Raw genomic sequence first — 17,604 nt, forward strand, 5'->3', positions numbered from 1 at the left:
GCCGGTAACTTCGCGCAGCGTAACAAAGAAACGGCGAGTCTCGCACAGAATCTTCGCATTCTCGCGCAATTACACTCCCGTACCTCAAACGTGGGCACGTACGTGGTGGGGAGTGTGTCCCAGCTACACGGATATATCTCGCGGTGCTGGATTGTGAGGGGGCAATTAACCAAAGTGTGCACCCCGCGAACGTCATCGAGAGAGAATGAGCATAAAACGACACCGACAGTGCTACCAGCCGCCACTTGCCAGTTCTAGACGGTCGCCATGTACGATCTGCAGTGTTTCGCGTCTCTCAACTCAGGCCCAGTCCTGGTGGTGGTGCTCCAGAGTGTCCTGTTGGTGTACGGTACGGTAGTTGCAGGACAAAACGGAACCTCACCTGGTGCCAAAGGTGAAGGGACAGATAGGGCAAGTCGTGACGTGCGATTCCTGACAGCGTTTGAAACCGGTTCCGATGTTTACGACGCAACCGAGTTCAGCCTCTATCCAGTGGAGTGGAATGGGGCAGACGACACCGGAAGCAGGCACCAAGATGGAAGTGAGTTGGAGCAGCTGCTTGAAGGTGGTGCTGTAGATGGAGGGTACCACTTAGGCGATGTACCGGAATTTGCAAGCACCCACCGGGACGGCGACGAGGTTCTACGTCTTTTCGATACGGTGCCATCTGAGTTTGGATCCGATGGAATCAAACAACGTGAACTGTTCGTGGATACTTTCACGGTGAGTAAGAAGGCCAAGCATACCACCACTGCTCTATACTTTTGAGCATTCAGGAAACATTTTGAATTTCAGCAAGGACAGAGCGATCTCAGTTCCGATTTGTCTCTTACCGGTCCGAGAACCAGCTCCCATACTTCACCCTCACCGGATCAAACGGAAGGTAAATGGCAACCGGCGTCGTAGCTGGTTCCGGGTGCAGGGATTACGTTGCTGTTCGGTGGTGAATGTTATATATTAGTTAGTTTAACACGAACTTCGATGATGCACATAATATGGTCGTAAAGAGAAAAAAAGCCCAACTCCAACTTACACACCGGCCCAAAACAAAACCCCGCATCAAAACAAGACACACTACAATGGTGAGCGACATAATAAATTATGGCGCGGTAGCATGGTATCGGCTCGCGGAAAACCATTGAGCCAACCGGTTTGCCCAATGGCCGTTGCACTTGAACGGGTTCGAAAGGCAACGTGATCGTGTTGCCACAAGAGGCGCGCAAACGAAGCCTTGTGGTATTCGTGTGTAGCATCACTACACGCCAGTCGAGGGAACCTGTCGCTCTGAACTCGACCCGTTCGCTTCCTCGTGCATTCCATGCAGATTTTCAAGTTGTAAACATGCGTCGGAAGTAAAAATAGTACAAATTCACATGCGTTCCCCCGAGCAGCATCCCTGACAGCATCAATGCGAGAGGCATTTTTCATCGAGAACACTAAGGTTAACCGATGATGTAAACCCAATCTCCTCGCGTAATAAGGTGTTCTCAATGCATGAAGCGCGACTATGGTTAATCGCGATGAGAAATGCACATCTCATTGTTTAAATATTGTCGGGGTTGTAGTTTTCCTGTTCTTCACTGTGTCTCTTATACTCACTGTCTTTACATTCGCCTTTCCGTTTATGTCTGCACCACGATCGCACTCGCATCTCTGGAAAATCCTCGGCACGTCTTCTGGTAAACGTTGGTCTCTACCATTTCGAACCAAAACGCTCACACACGTGCAAGGTGATATCTGCACACGTGCTCGATGACTGATGGTACAATGCACACGGCATGCTGATACACCGCACACTCCGAATCGGATCGATCTGTCGCACGAACACCCACACGCCGGTATATATCACGGATGCTGCACCTGCGCCGGTAAAAGCAGAAATTTTAGTGATGGCAGCGTCCTCGCCTTTAACCCGCGTTTCAGAGTTTTTCCGTGGCATGTGGCAGAGTGTTGGCGAGTCCCGACCATCGACGGGACTGTCCGGAAGTATCCAGCGGCTCATACCGCACCGCTTCCGGCCGCACTTTGTAAACACCTCCAAGGGTCTGCGGAACATCCCGCATCAGTTAAACGATGGCCAGCTACAGCTGGCACCGGAGGACGCACTAGCGGCCGGTTCACCGACGTCCAACGGTGCCCAATCGAATGGTGTTTCCAGTGCGACCACCAAACCAACCGGCAGCTCCAGCCCGATCGGCTCGCTGTTTAACAGCTTCAAGCGCAAACTGAAGGCCATCTACCCGGGCACGGTGTGGTGCGGCGACGGCAACCAGGCAAAGAGCGAGGATGACATCGGGTTTTTCTACCTCACCGACAGCTGCTGCCGGGCGCACGACCTATGTCCGATCACAATCGCTGCCGGTGAGCAGTTCAATCGACTGAAGAACAACGGCCACTTCACACGGTACGTATATACACATGTGCGCGTCGAGCTAAGGATGATTAGAAAATATTATGCACACTCGTGTGCGATCGGTGTGTGACTCAACAACACGAAATCGATTTAGCAGACTTTCCACACATCCGCAATTCATTGCGCGAACCCATCCTCGGAGTGGATACAGTTGCCATTTTCCCCTGCGCCACCGTTTCAACCAAGTGGAACCGAACGTTCCATTCATTGTCTCAGTTTCAGTGGCATAGTTACTCCCAAACGTTGTCGTACAACGTGAAGCCAATTTGAACCATTTTCTCTTTCCATTAATATAGCATAACAAGTTGATAAAATAACCTATATTTCCAGGTTAGCTGAAGCTTCATTCATGTTGGTTAAATGTTGATCCTGATTGGATGCCTCGTAAACTTAAGCACACTTTCGATTTGTGATTTGTAAGATAAGATTGGATTTACGTAGTCAGAATCAAACGCCGTACTCGAACGCATTGGACGATAATTTTCAGAAGTAATTATGTACCAGCTAAGAGACCAATAAGATATTACACTCCATGTTAACAAGACAACCACAACCAAGCGCTAACCCATGTTGTTCTAATCCCAACAGCTCGCACTGTGATTGTGACAAAAAGTTCTACAACTGCCTCAAGAACGCCAACACGCTCGTGTCGCGCCAAATTGGTTACACCTACTTCAACCTGCTCAAACCACAGTGCTTCCGCCACGAACATCCCAAGTTGAACTGCACCAAAAGGTATCTATAGCGGGAAATCGTGTTGCAGGCGGAGCAGTCTGCCAAAAACCACGTGAAGTACTTCTAACCGGATGTCATTTTCCGTGGGTTTTTCAGGAGTCGTGGCAAATGTTTGACGTACGTCGTCGATGAAACGCAGCCGAAGCAGTGGCAGTGGTTCGATAATCTTATCTACTAAGCAGCCAGCGGAGTCGACGGGGATGGGTTCGCGATGCTGGCGTTCCAACGTACGCTTATTCTATTTAGTACACACAATAGAGGACGAAAAAGGAATAACTCTGTACTTCCTTTTAATTTATATATGTTTCTTTTGATAACCATTTACAGATTCGAGCGCGAGAAGGCCATCTCGTTTGCAAATATGTGATAACCGTAGAAAATTTGCTTTAACCAGTATCAACAACCTCTATTGACAATTGTTGCAACGATGTTAAATATGTTAAAAAATATTGAGTAGGGTTGTATCCAGATTTGAATTGTGTATTACATTAGGAGTCACCAAAAATGGAATACTCAAGTGAAGATATTGTTTTATTTGTTTAATTACCCATACTTGCAATGAATGGGTTCGCCACCATAAGAACTTGTTTTTGGCCACCCGAGTTGACTGGTTTGAATATTTTAATAAGTTTTTACGATTTGTACGCCCCTGTTGAGGGCTTTTACTAATAGTAATTTTGAAAATTTTGAAAGTGCAATAAAAAGTAAAACCAAACCGAGGGTATCTTGCTACACGTTCACATGCTCATGAGGTTATGCTGCGGCAACCGAAACAGCGGCATGTTTATGCGATACCATATGTTTTTTAAAGGTCGCGCGCATCACACACACTACCGGCCCTTCGGAAGAACAAACGCAAGCTGTACTCTGCGTAGTTGGTATATGCCACACACACACACGACATGCCGCAACAATCGGCAACGTCATTCCCACGGATAGGTTCGGCCGCACATCGCCGCGAACCCGGCAATCAGTAAACTGTTCAGAGGGTAAGTCGCCGGCACGGTTCAACGAGCGGTGAACGTAAAGCCATCTCAACATCTTTTGCAGTCGTCGTCAACTATTGAAAGGTCCTGCGAACCACTCCAATCAACATGACATCCTTACTGAACAACATCAACGATGAGGTGTTCGGAACGTACATCTTCTGGGCGGCGGTTTTGGTAGCGAAAATGCTGCTCATGTCCTTGCTGACCGGTCGGGCACGTTTCAAGAAGGGCGTAAGTATACTGCAATAGTGAGAGTAGCATTAATATCATTTGGTTACAAATCGCGCAGCCCAGGATCGAACATGCTTTCGACAGTTTGACAAGGTTAAACCCTACGGTGCCATTGCAGGTGTAGTGAATGCCACCGGTGTAATTGAAAAACAAAAACTATCTGACCTAAACCGTAGAGAGTTTAACTGAATTACGCAACATTCCACCGGCATCTGTGTTGCCGGCAGTGATAGGAAAATGCTGCACCCAGCACGCACACGCGCACGTTTCATGTTTTGGTTACGGTTGTTTAAAAACAACGCCGGCTTTAAACAGGCGTTTCTTTTCAAGGTCACGCTGGCGGCCATGCGTTCATTACAGTGTTATTTTTGACTCGCTTCGGCCAGTTTTATATGTACATCTTAAAAAAGTGTACTCCTGCTATAGGAATGTGACCAGCGGCATAAAATACACCAGTCATGCCGAAGTGTTGCACGGTTTATGGAGCGAAGATGTTATGCGACTCAGTCATGATGACTTGCATCTTCTTCAAGGCATACCATGATATGACGTACGCATACTTTGCGAAGAAGATTCCAGATCCCGTACCAATACGGCTGCAGTGACAAATGAGTTTGACCCTCGCCTCCCCTCGATAAGCTTTATCGAACTCCGAACGTAATCGTACTCATCCGCCAAGTGAAGAAATCGCAAACTTACTTACCCTAATCCTCCACCCAACAGGTGTTCGCCAACGAGGAAGATTTGGCCGGCGCAAAGAAACCGAATGCGAAGCCGAAGTTTGATGATCCGGACGTGGAGCGGGTGCGCCGGGCCCATCGCAACGATCTGGAGAACATCCTGCCCTTCTTCACCGTCGGCCTGCTGTACATGCTGACCAACCCGAGTCCGTTCATCGCGATCAACCTATTCCGGGCGGTGGCCATCAGCCGCATCCTGCACACGATCGTGTACGCCGTGGTGGTGATTCCACAGCCGGCTCGCGGCCTCTCGTGGGGCGTCGCCTACGCGGCCACTTTCTACATGGCCATCCAAACGGCTCTGTATTTCCTCTAAAGATGGCTCTGTCCACTCGTGCCTGCGCCACGCTTGCATTCCAGTTTTCGGTGTGCCTTTTAGATGTGCAGATAGACTCTAGAAAGATTAAGCATAAAGAAAAGGAATAAACATAAACTGTGCGCGACAATGGCTTAGTTTTAATCGTACATATAACACGTTGTTCGGCAGGTGTATCTATCTAGCAGGTTCAAACAGTTTTCCAAAGCGTGCGAAATCTTACGTTTAACCCGATCAGTTTCAGCAGGCCTGATGTTAACGACTCCCTTCAGTGATCCGTCAAGTTTTCATCGATGTTTACTTTTCTCTCTTTTTTGCTTGTCTGACATTAACCTTGGCTGAGGGCAAAGGCCCCCGTATCGCGGATCGTTTAAATCCCGCAAGCGCTTACGATAGAGAAGCGCTAGCAAGGGATGGCCGGGTAACGACGATAGGTAATATGAACTTCTGCCATCAGTCAAACTTTGCGCCAGCTCGTGTTCGGACGTTTCGGTTTGTTGTTGAGCGGTAGAGTCATATAAGTATCCAGCAGTACAGCAGAAAGCCAGCCTCATCATGTCTTTCGCCACGGCATTCAACAATATCAATACGGAGGTGTACAACGCATACGTGTTCTGGTCAGCGGTGTTGGTGGCAAAAATGCTATTCATGGCCCCACTGACCGCAATCCAGCGTTTCAAAAATAAGGTGTGTGCGTGAGTATATCAAGCGCAAGTTGTGCTAGAGATCAGTGTGATTTAATCTTGCTATCAATTATTTTAAATCTATACATGATAAGGCGAGTACATTACATAACAATATTTTTCAAGGATGCTAAAAACTGATCCTAAATGTATTAATTTGAAAACCATCAAAGTAAAACCCCTTAGGAGTGAAGGCACACAAGGCTATCCTGATCTAAAAAAGAAACTTGGATTTTCAAACTGTTCATCGTCCGCATCGGGAACAAAATATAAAGACAGACGAAGAAAACACCCCGATAACGGAGCGGAACCACTTTCACTATGCTCTAGCGCAGGGTTCGTCAAACTATTGTAGTCAATTCGGTCAACAGATTCTATTGAGAATACCAAGCGAAATTATTTTTGATTCTTTAATATGCTTTAACTGTAGTCGGTCGGGTGTAAGTTAAACTTTCGTAGTAAAAATGATTCAATTGTCATACTATGCTCGCGATGCTCATAAACGTAGATCAAGAGATGGCGACCTCTGCCCACACCCAAAAGAAGAGCCCATAAGTGGCTGCACAGCCACTTGATTTTGTTTGGGCTTTCTCTACAACTTTAGTTTTCTATCTTTCCCTTTCTCTCTCTCTCTCTCTACCGTTGTCTGATCCAACTCGCTTAACAGTTAGTTGGTATGTAGGGAAAGCCATGAATTTTGGGTGTTTTCATTCAGTTTCAATCTGGACCGCAACGCTAGTTGATCGTAGCTTTTTCTTCGTCGCATTCCGGGGTAGTTTTGGAACATCACTCTGCTACACTTGGCTAATAAGATTGTTTTGCAAGGCAAACTTTGAGGTTATAGTTTGAAGTTTACTGTTTCGTTTGAACTAACATTCATCATTCTAACATGACGAATGTTTTTGATTCGGTGAACGATGCTGCTCTGCGGGCTTATCTATTTTGGGTGTCAGTGTTGACATTGAAGATGCTGTTGATGTCTCCTTTAACTTCGGTGACCCGAGTCCGGAAGATGGTAGGTGACTGAACACAATCGATCTCAGAAAGGTTGCATAACGGTTCGCTATAGGATGTTACCTATACAGGCATAGTATTACGTTCAAGTTCACACCTTTTTCACGTTGCTTATTTCAGGCCTTTGCCAATCCAGAAGATACCAATGCAGTTAGCAGGAAACTGAAGCCAAAGCTCGACGATCCGGACGTAGAGCGAGTACGCAGGTAAGTGTTTGTCGCCACATCAGAGAAAACGTTGGACCCATTTAATCACCTATACCTTGTTTTGCTTTACCTTGTTAGAGCGCACCAGAACGATCTGGAGAACATCCTGCCATTTTTCGTGATCGGGTTCCTGTACCTGCTGACCGACCCGGCTCCGTTCCTGGCGATAAACCTGTTCCGGCTAGTAGCGGCCTCTCGCATTATCCACACGCTGGTGTATGCCGTTGTCGTTGTTCCGCAGCCGGCCCGCTTCCTCGCCTTTATAGGCGCGATGCTTCCAATGCAGTACATGGCCGTTAAGACCATCCTATACTTCCTGTAGAGCTGAAAAAGAAATTTAAAAATAATAATAATTTTCGTTCCCTTGACTAGCGGTACTTAGATGGGCATGCGGGTTGATAAAAAGGCGCATTTCAGATTGAAATTCAATCAATGTTCCTTGTTGGTGTTGGAAGAGTTAGCAATGTTCAGATATGCAGCTCGTTTACAAAATAAAACAAAAAATTAAAAACAAATCGAAAAAAAACTAAAGCATATTGACTCATGTTGCGTTTTATCTAAAACTTAGAAAGAAAAACCCCGCCCGAAGTCTTCTACAAAAGCCATGGTGCTGGTGCTACAATAAAAAAAATAAACCGATAGCAAAACAAACACGCGAACTTCAATGCGCAGAGGAAAAGGTTAGGTGGAACAACGAGCCACCCTCAGGTTTAAATAAGTCTTGCAGTCCAGTCAGAAAAATTCAAAGTTTTCTCTCTTCGGTGATCTAATGCTTTTCGGTATTAAGTAACATATTCAGGTGCTTAATCAATGCCTTCTCGAATGCAATATTCTTCAATATTTAACAACCCTCATCGCATGCTGTACCACATTTCAACCCCCATGCAACACATGGTTTAGATTAAACACAAAAAAATCCCTACTGGAGAAAACTAAACAGGAGAGTTCATGTTTTGACCGTTCGTTATGGGAAGCGCAAGCCAACGGAAATGCTGCGCATACTTTAAACCTGCGAAGGGCGCCTACCGAACGGACACGAATACGATGCAGTCCCGGTCCAGTGTTGGTACGCATACACAACCATGGCTGTGCGTCAGCAGCTTTTTCTTTGCCACTTTCGCCAGTCAGAGTTTTCTGAATCGATTCCCCTTCTTTTGCGTGATGCTTCCCTTCGATGGAAGAAAAAAATCCAACCAACCCGACCTTCCTACCGGCGCAGATCGTGCATGCAGGAACATGTTGCTGCATGTCGCTTTCAGCTAACCCATCTCTGAGGCACTCGACATGCAGTAACCCTAATGTCTTCCTTCAAAACAAAATTTACGGATTCGTTGGTTCTGGTATTCGCAGTCTCCAGATTCCAAACTCGAAATATTATCGAAAATACTTTAATCAATAGTTGCTTCTGTTTTTTTAGGTTGTTCTTAACTGTTCACGAGCAAAACATTAAAAGAAAATATGCAGCAGGAGTACTTCTAAAAATATAAATATTTTTTAAAGGATGTAGATAAAGTTATTATTCATTTAACTTATTTTTTTTCTTTTACATTTTGTGACTAATAAAACAAACTACCATATCTGCAAAGAAAAACAGTCGCCTATATGATCTTTACTTTCAAGTAGTAGACATTTTTACCTACTAAAATATGTATTGATGGTTATAGTTCAGCGTTTTCGGCTATGAACAAATGTCGATAATCAATGCAGTCTTGCTGATGGCCGATTTGTTCACTGAATAAGAATAAAAGTTTGAATTGTCTTTGTAATTGTATTACTCGCCTGTTTCGCGATTAATCGATCGTTCGCTCTATTATGCACATTTGTACAGGACGTTTTGAAGAATTAAAGAACGACAGATTGCGGAATGTTGTTATCACTTAACTAGGAGTGTTGTGTTTCCAGTGCATATTATCCTTTTCCAGTAGGGCATTGCTCACTAGACGCGATAATTGTGGTCCACCGTATAGATGTTGTGAATCAGAGGCATGGCCACGAATTCCCGAGGCGAGCGCGCGCGTACACGCAGATGAATCACCACGAGATGAACTCCGCCGAAATGAACGCAACGCGGCGTTAATAAAAGCGAGGTTTCCGCGGCGAATTTCTTTATTTCATTGCTGCTCGTCAGCCGGCACGACAGTGTTGTTGGGTAGTGAATAAGTGGTGTGTGGTTTCGAACGTCCCCTAAAACGAATTGTGCAAGATGTTTGTGAAAAGTTTGTGAGCTGTGATTAAGAAGTTCCAATGGAGTGTGGAATCACTGCCGACGGGAGCAGTCGTGAAAGGACATGGAGCAGTGAGACACCAGAAGATCTTGCTCGCAATGGTTTATCTTGTCTGTCGAAACAAGTAAATTCAAAGTCCTTGTCGACAGATAGATAAATCACTGCGAAAGTCTTTCACCATCGTCCTCTCTACACACTACTAGCTGCAAAACTACTAAAAAAGCCGGTAACGAAACTTAAAGATCACCGTTGCATTGCCGGCGCCAACACCATCAACCGGGGCTGCTGTGTGTCACGCGGATCCGTTACACGCCAAAACATGTTCGAACATGTTTACCGGCGCGCGCTTTTAAAGTCCATGTGCTCGGTGGTACCGTATTACACACCTCCGGTAATACCGGAGGAGCAAGCAGAAGGCATGGGAAAGTGTTTCCCCGGACGTGGGGAAGAAAACCATATGATATGAGTCATTGGAGACCGGTGTGCGTCAGCGGGTCAAATTCAAAGTCATTCTAATATTGCGCAAATTTGCTGTAATTCGTTACGTTGGTTGTGCAATTTTGAAGTTGGTGAAAAATGTATGCACGCAATGGGGGAGAGGAGCTAGTAGTGCAGCGTCGAAGCTTTCCTGCGCAAGAACATACCAAGGACCTACTCGGTAGTGGACGTCCTACATACTTCACAGGTCCTCGGTTTAACGGAACCGGCACAAAAGAGTCACAATATTTTAACAACTTGAAAGTAAAAGCAGGTCGCCAAAACGGGGTAGATGTCATGATGGGTGAACTGAGGCGGTTTCATTCATCTGTTCAAGCGAACGAAACAAGCGAAGGCTTCTGCCATCACATCTTGCGGCGCCCTGATACCGTTTTCGACGGTCAAATTCTATGGAATCGCGCGAGTCACGATGAATACACATCCAGCACAACGGCAAATAGCGTCAGTTGATGACCATTGGAATGCATGCGTTGGTCTTGAGCTGGGGGGGTGAGAGAGCGAAACTGGAAAATTGCGTCATCCCCGCCGCTGCACGGCGAGTGACGTGCAGCGTGGTGTGGCGGCACGTTTTTATGTGCAGGCGGGAATTCCAACCGGCTACGCTGATTATTCATCCGATCGACCAGCTGAGACACCCCTGAGGCGTATCGTGTGGTCTCTGATAGGGAACTGATCGCCACCAGTATCCGGAAGAAACAACCCCACAATCAAAATCGAACTTTTGCTTAAACAAAACACCATCAACGCGACTACTATCAAGCAACCGGCGACGGATGTGTGGAAAAAAAGTAACCTATGACGAACAGCTCGGGAAACCGTTAAGAACTCGATATGAAAACAATCTTTTAGCCTATTTTTGTTAGTCCTTTTCGATCGCGTGTTATTTTTCTCGCGAATGTAAACCGTTAGTGCGCCGTCACAGCTAGATGATGGGGCTGACGAAAGTTGTTTACACCATGACGCCTTTTTTATACAGCGACATACGAGTAGTATTTCTCATGCTTGATAAGCTAAATTCGATTGTCTTGGTATTTGATACAGTATATTTAATTGCTTGCGTTTCCTTTCGAACTTTTCTACCAAACCCGACCGTAGAAAACAAGAGCTGCCCAGTGAACAGCTTTGCTGCAATTGAAATGCAATGATGACACTCCACGTACCTTAACACTCATTTCCGGTGACTCATGAACCCAGGCGGAGGTGATGTAAAACCGTCCGTTAGTGGCGGTCATATATTTCGTCATATTAAACAACCCCCCTCCTTTCCCCCATTGGTGGTGTACAAGTGCATTTCCCGTTGCTGTGCAGTCGTCGATAGGAGAAATCGTTAAAAGTTTCTTTGCATTCTAAAAGCCTGGGAAGTAATGCGAAAGCGAGCCGGTATATCAACAGCGAGTACCGGGCATCGACGGTGGCCAGCACGAACACGTCATTATATTTTCCTGGTACGCGAACGCCGGACGATGATTCAGCAGACAAACCCGTCATCTCGCCGCGAAATGAACTCCACGTAAGAGCAAAAAAAAAGGAAAAAAAGGTGCGTATTCGCGATCCGCGAGCGGCCTTGGGGTGTTCACTGGCGGAGTCGGCGCTAGCGCGGATGAACCCGCGAGTCGCGATATGCACGTCATGAAGGTTTTCCTGGACCGCGATGATAACGGTGCTGAGCAGCGTTTTGTTTTGACAATTATTGTTTTCAATTGCACGGGCTTTTCCTTGGCAACGTGTCTAAACATGCAAATAAACAGCACAGATTCACTAGAATTGTTTTCCCATGCTCTCGGGAAACAAAAGAATATGATTCATTCCTTTTGAAGAACGTTCTAGCTTCAAAGTACAGCATCTGGTATTTTGATTGACATTGTTGCTGCAGCTGGTAAGGTTTCTAACATGCAACTAAGAAACAGGAAGAAACTAGCCATGTTTTTCAATGACCTCCGGAAACATTCTCTGATTCACTCCTTTTGATGCTCGACCGTGAATAATGAAAATATAAACATTATGTTTCGATGGAAAGCCTTTGATCGGCGTGCGAATTTTTTAGGAGAAGCATGGTATAGAAACACACATTGGTAACGTTTCAAACATGCAAATATGCTACAGCAAGAAAAAAAAATTTCCATGCCCTTTGGATAAAAAAATTATTCATTTTCTTTGAAGATCATTGAAGTTTGAAAGTAAGGAATCAAAATACAAACGTTATGTTTCGGAGTCTTTGATCGTCGTGTATCTTTTTGCAAGAGATGCATAGCTAAAACTGAAAATGTTCAACGTTTCAAACATATTTGCGTTTGTGCAGTAACAACAAAAAATAGAAGTATTTTCAAATATGCTCAGGAAACATAGAAATTATGCTGCCATGTCTTTGAAGTGCCCTTCCAGCTTCAAAGTAAAGAATCAAAATAAAAACGTTATGTTTCGATGTAAATCCTTTGAACATCATGTATCCGGCGAAAGAGTTGCAAAAGAGAGTAACGCTGCAACAGGGGCATACAAACAAGCGTAATAGATTCAGTTTTGAGGTAGTTCGGTAAAATTAGCGCAATCAAATTGCAACGTGAGAAGGCAGGGAAAATAATGCAATTAATAGAAGACGAGCGCACTCGTTAAATGCTTAGTTCAACCTTCCCCATTAAACCCTTGAAGTGCTGTATTTTTTCCCTTCCAATAGCATTGCTTAACTTTTATTTTAACTTATTTCTACTTTCAACTTCATTGTTGCCCAATTATTCTCATCCTGCTCGAGTGGTATGAACTTTCAAATGTTCGCGATGTTTCGGAAGTGTAATAATTTCCTCCTTCACAGCGATAAAACCGCAGTTTGCGGTGTACTGGAACACACCCATCGCTTATCGTTGTGAGAATGAGAACAGGAATTTCTTTGCAGCACTACAAATTGTGATTTCAGTGCAGTACAAAATGATTTCCTTATGTTCCAGTGCTGGAAGCAAAGCACGTGAGAGCAGGGTCATGTTCCTCCAGCATCCGAAGCGTGCGGTCAATTAGCGCGACGGGGAAGAACGGACGGGGTCAACATCAACGACGAGAGCGAGAGCAGAGCGACGGAAAAGCAGCCCCATCCGAGGCGCGGGTTATCAACAAGAACCGCAACCAAACCGCGGAAGGAGCTGATAGTTCTGGAGCGGCTGGATGCTGCGATGAGATCTGTGTGTAGATGGGAGAGCACATCGGAGGACGGCGGAGTAAAAAACCACCAAAACCAGTAACCACTACCACCCGAGCGCAGTAACACACACCGCTAGGCGTAGCAGAGTAGCGAACGGCGGCTGGGTTGGCAACGGATCCGGCGGTGAACCATTTTTAAGAACGACGTGCGTTGGGCCGCAGTACTCATTTCATTGCTGTCCATCGTCTGAACTGTACCGTGTGCAAGTGTCAACCTACGTGTGGCTACGAATTGTTGTTCGAGAGATTGTCGGTGCGATTTCCAGCGCATCGATATTTACCTCCTGCCCGGCAGCGAGAAGCGCAAGTCTGTTCTGCCAATACCGAAGGGCACCGAAGCCCAGCGGTGACGTTTGACTGCACTTCGTACACACCTGAACCAGTGCCCGTATCCGTGCCACGTTTTTTCGTGTAGTGTGCGTACGACGCAACCAGCCCGCGCGTGTGCTCGTGCTTTCCAGTGGAGCGTTTTCCACTGCATATCCACCAAGGGCCCAAAGGTATCCCATTCAGAACGCCACAACTAATCACTGCCTCAAAGAAGAAGCACAGAGGCGAGCCACGAGTACCGCGTGTTGTGCGACGTTGTGCTGAAGCAGCAGGCTGGTTGATAAATCAGCACACGATAGCAGATTGACCGAATTGATTGACCCTACCATCAACACCCGCCACGCAAGCGAGCGGATCGAAAACATGGCATCCAATCATCGAAACTGTCCCATGAACGGCCATCGGTCAGTGAACCAGCCCCGCACCGAAACGGACGAGGACCCGATGGCAAACTTCATTCGACCCGATCAACCTTCCCGCTGTACCTGGGCGCTGGGCACCGAAGTGGCCAGCCCACACCACCACGAACCACTGTAAGTAGAGGAGACCGTTATTGTACAGGATTCGAAGCGCACCCGACCCGTACAAAAGATTGTAACCGAATTTGCGTCATCTCTCACCATCTGTCTGTGATGTCTAGCGTGGCCAGAACCGCCACAAAAGGCCGATGGACGATTAGAATCCACCGTGGACGGGCAGGTTAAAGGTTCATGGACATATTTTTCGTTTCTTCGTTTCGCACGTGGTGGCGCTGATTAGAATCTTTCCTATCGACGTCACATTCTTAGACGTATTTTTTTCTCTGCCCTCTTTAAAATGTAAGTTCCTAATGATGGGTAGATAAGCAGAAATTTTAGTCTACTGTGCATGGGAATATACTTACAACAACCCAATCGAAGCGTAGTGTATTTCTGCATACCGAATTCTTCATCAACACACGTGTTGTCTTTATGCAGAAAAAAGGTGTGTTTTTTTCGCGCATTGCAATGGACGTCGTGTCTTAACGACAGCGTTCCTGCATGAGGTGATGTCTGTTTACAATGGGTGATCTCAGATTCCCACACCTTTTCTGCCACAACGACGGAGTCGTACCGTTTTCCGTTGGAAACGTCCGGAAAAGAATGGTTGCAGCAAAATATTTATTTTAACTGGCGTGATTAGGGATCCTCCCCGCGGCGTCGGGACCCCCCCATGGGCGATCAATTTTAAATAACACGTTATCAGTAATGCGCGCCAGTGTCAGGGTGCCCGCGGGTTCTCATCGCGGTAACGCGCGATTTTAACCCACGATGTATTTGGCTTCGTCCTTCTCTGCCCTACTCCTACAGGGAGTTGATCCCTAATCTATTGGTCTAACGAAAAATGTTACTCCCCATTCGCATAGCGCCCCGAAACCTTCGGTTCTCCCGTCAATTCTGGAAGCGGTCGGAGGCACGCCGCTGGTGAAGCTGAACAAAATTCCACAGTCGTACGGCCTCAAGTGCAACGTTTGTGAGTATGATGATCTTGCGATGTCCGAGCGAACACACACAGATACACATGACTAACGTCGGTTTTTTGCATTTTTGGGTTTATCGCGCGCCCTTCGAAGATGTGAAATGTGAGTTTCTCAACCCGGGCGGTTCGGTGAAGGACCGTATCGGCGTACGCATGGTGCTGGAAGCGGAGCGGCAGGGTTTGCTGAAGCCGGGCTGCACCATTATCGAGCCGACGTCCGGCAACACCGGTATCGGGCTGGCGATGGCGGCAGCCGCCCGTGGCTACCGCTGCCTGATCGTGATGCCGGAGAAGATGTCCAACGAGAAGGTGGACACGCTGAAGGCGCTCGGTGCCGAGGTCATCCGTACGCCGACGGAGGCGGCCTTCGACTCGCCGGAGGGTCTGATAGCCGTGTCGCAGCGGCTGCAACGCTCCATCCCGGACTCGGTCATCCTCGACCAGTATCGCAACGCGGGCAACCCGCTGGCGCACTACGACGGCACGGGGGCCGAAATCGTGCAGCAGCTGGACGGGCGGGTGGACATGGTGGTGATCGGCACCGGAACCGGTGGCACCATGACCGGCATCGGGCGCAAGATAAAGGAGGCCTGCCCGTCCTGCCAGGTGATTGCCGCCGACCCGGAGGGCTCCATTCTGGCCGAACCGGAGGAGCTGAACCGTTCGGAAGTGAGCTTCTACGAGGTCGAGGGTGTAGGCTATGACTTTTTGCCGACCGTGCTTGACCGGTCCGTTGTTGACCGGTGGTACAAGTTCAACGATCGCGCCGCACTGCCCCTAGCACGACGGCTCATTCGCGACGAGGGGCTGCTGTGCGGTGGAAGCAGTGGTGGCAACCTGTACGTCGCACTCGAGGCGGCCAAAACGCTGACCGAGGGTCAGAACTGTGTCGTCATCCTCCCGGACAACATCCGCAACTACCTGACGAAGTTCGTCTCGGACAACTGGATGGAGGCACGCAAGTTCAAGGAGTCGGAAAACTGCTACGATCAAAAGTATGGGTTTCCAAAGGGGCATTTTGTCGGCTGTTTATCGTTCCCATTTCAATCCGTCCTTCACTCCCCCCTCACAGGTGGTGGAACAATCAGTTACACTCAGTACCGATCGACGCACCGGTAACAGTGCGCGTCGATGCGAACTTGGAGGATGCCATCGCCTTGATGAAACAGAACCATCGCGACCAGCTGCCTGTTGTGGACGAAGAAGGGTAACAACACTCCTTACCCAACCCCTAGACCGAGTAAACGACTGTCAAACTGTATCTTGCAGGACCATCAAGGGCGTTGTGCACCTACCGAACCTAATGTCCAAGGTGTTGAACCGCCAGGCGAAACCAACCGACCCGGTTACGCGTGCCATTTACAAGCAGTTCGTCAAAGTCGACCAAAACGACAACGTCGGGCGCGCGTCCCGTATTCTCGAGAAGGACAGCTTCGTCCTGATCACCAATCAAGAGCAATCTGGTAAGACGATAGGCGATCGTCGCGGTTGAACCATTGCATAGAGGCGAAACACATTTTTCTAACACCCTGCATTCGATTTTCTTTTCTTCTTAGCCACGGATGCTTCGAGTAAGGAGGTACTGGTTGGGGTACTGACGCAGCGGGCACTATTCGAATACATCTCCGCACAGCAGCAGCAGCAGGTGGCGGCCACGAATGGCAATGGAAACGCCGAATGACAACGTGCACCATCGACTTGGTACAACTAGTTGTACACTATCCTTCAAGACGAACAATTGATTCGCAACTAACGACATAGTTGAAGTTCCTCGGTATCGGTAGCACTCAAGGATTTCAACTCAAAGCCCACCCCATATTTTAGTAATTTTTTACCCACTTGACAAACAAAATAAAGGACCTTTGAGACAAAAGACATCGCAATCGATTTTCTTACACAACAATCAACACAATGGGTGAGAGAAACGCCTTTCGTAAAAGGTAGTGAAAGTGGTGTAGCTCCTAGCTTCTAACGGGAAACTTAAACGCTCGAACAGGGTGTGTGCGTGGGTCATGAGCCGGAACACGGTCACGGTCTCAGGGTTTGACTGTCTGTGCCGGTCTCGATGATGGTGCTGATGACGGGTCGTAGGTAAGCCCTAATCCTCACAAATCCGATTTGAAAAAACTACGTACGTAAGAGAATCGCTTACCCCTTTTCTCGTCGCCCGTTGCAGCCCAGGATTGGTATGGAGGAACAGGTGACACAGGAACAATCTGCTACCTGGGTGTGTGTGTGTGTGTGTCCGTTGACTTCCGGCACGGGGCAGGACGAGGCGCTTCCGTCTGCGGCGGTTGATGGACGTCGACGCCGTGAAGAAGAAGTGTGTTTTGCCGGAGATACACCGGATAACCGCAACGCTCGTCACAAAACTGCGGCATCGGTGCTGATAAGATAAACAGCCGTAGGGCACTGTATGCACACGTCCGATACCGCGGGCGATCGGCATCGATTGGTGTGAGCAGGTGCGCAAATAGCGGGGGAGGGGGCGAGTTGCAGAGTCGGTGCGATGGATCACCACCGGAGACCGTGGTCCGGGGT

The 17,604-nt window shown here is 47.6% G+C and overlaps 4 protein-coding genes across 6 annotated transcripts; all 4 read left to right on the top strand.

Annotated features, from left to right (window-relative positions):
* Positions 1-267: 267 nt before the first annotated feature.
* LOC131268837 (uncharacterized) lies at positions 268-3,742 on the top strand. Its single transcript, XM_058271117.1, has 5 exons — positions 268-723; positions 796-883; positions 1,924-2,404; positions 3,002-3,148; positions 3,245-3,742. Exons 1-5 carry the CDS (start codon positions 268-270, stop codon positions 3,324-3,326), a joined length of 1,254 nt encoding a protein of 417 aa, XP_058127100.1. The 3' UTR covers positions 3,327-3,742.
* Positions 3,743-4,027: 285 nt separating this feature from the next.
* On the top strand, positions 4,028-5,552 carry LOC131269289 (microsomal glutathione S-transferase 1-like). 2 transcript variants are annotated; one of them, XM_058271642.1, is made up of 3 exons: positions 4,028-4,137; positions 4,199-4,368; positions 5,092-5,552. In XM_058271642.1, the coding sequence occupies exons 2-3, from the start codon at positions 4,243-4,245 to the stop codon at positions 5,422-5,424; spliced, it is 459 nt and encodes a 152-aa protein (XP_058127625.1). In that variant the 5' UTR covers positions 4,028-4,137; positions 4,199-4,242; the 3' UTR covers positions 5,425-5,552. The 2 variants fall into 2 exon arrangements, with proteins under 2 accessions (XP_058127625.1, XP_058127624.1); XM_058271641.1 differs by lacking the exon at positions 4,028-4,137 and having other exon boundaries at positions 4,141-4,368.
* Positions 5,553-5,649: 97 nt separating this feature from the next.
* Positions 5,650-7,832, top strand: LOC131269288 (microsomal glutathione S-transferase 1-like). Of its 2 annotated transcripts, none has more exons than XM_058271639.1 (3): positions 5,650-6,111; positions 7,242-7,327; positions 7,406-7,832. In XM_058271639.1, the coding sequence occupies exons 1-3, from the start codon at positions 5,980-5,982 to the stop codon at positions 7,647-7,649; spliced, it is 462 nt and encodes a 153-aa protein (XP_058127622.1). In that variant the 5' UTR covers positions 5,650-5,979; the 3' UTR covers positions 7,650-7,832. The 2 variants fall into 2 exon arrangements, with proteins under 2 accessions (XP_058127622.1, XP_058127623.1); XM_058271640.1 differs by lacking the exon at positions 5,650-6,111 and adding an exon at positions 6,880-7,122.
* Positions 7,833-13,333: 5,501 nt separating this feature from the next.
* Positions 13,334-16,940, top strand: LOC131269605 (cystathionine beta-synthase-like protein). The gene is made up of 6 exons (XM_058272063.1): positions 13,334-14,099; positions 14,951-15,057; positions 15,158-16,058; positions 16,136-16,270; positions 16,333-16,526; positions 16,620-16,940. The coding sequence occupies exons 1-6, from the start codon at positions 13,930-13,932 to the stop codon at positions 16,742-16,744; spliced, it is 1,632 nt and encodes a 543-aa protein (XP_058128046.1). The 5' UTR covers positions 13,334-13,929; the 3' UTR covers positions 16,745-16,940.
* The last annotated feature ends 664 nt before the right edge of the window (positions 16,941-17,604 follow it).

Source organism: Anopheles coustani, chromosome X (genome assembly GCF_943734705.1).
Source record: "Anopheles coustani chromosome X, idAnoCousDA_361_x.2, whole genome shotgun sequence".
Lineage (NCBI taxonomy): Eukaryota > Metazoa > Arthropoda > Insecta > Diptera > Culicidae > Anopheles > Anopheles coustani.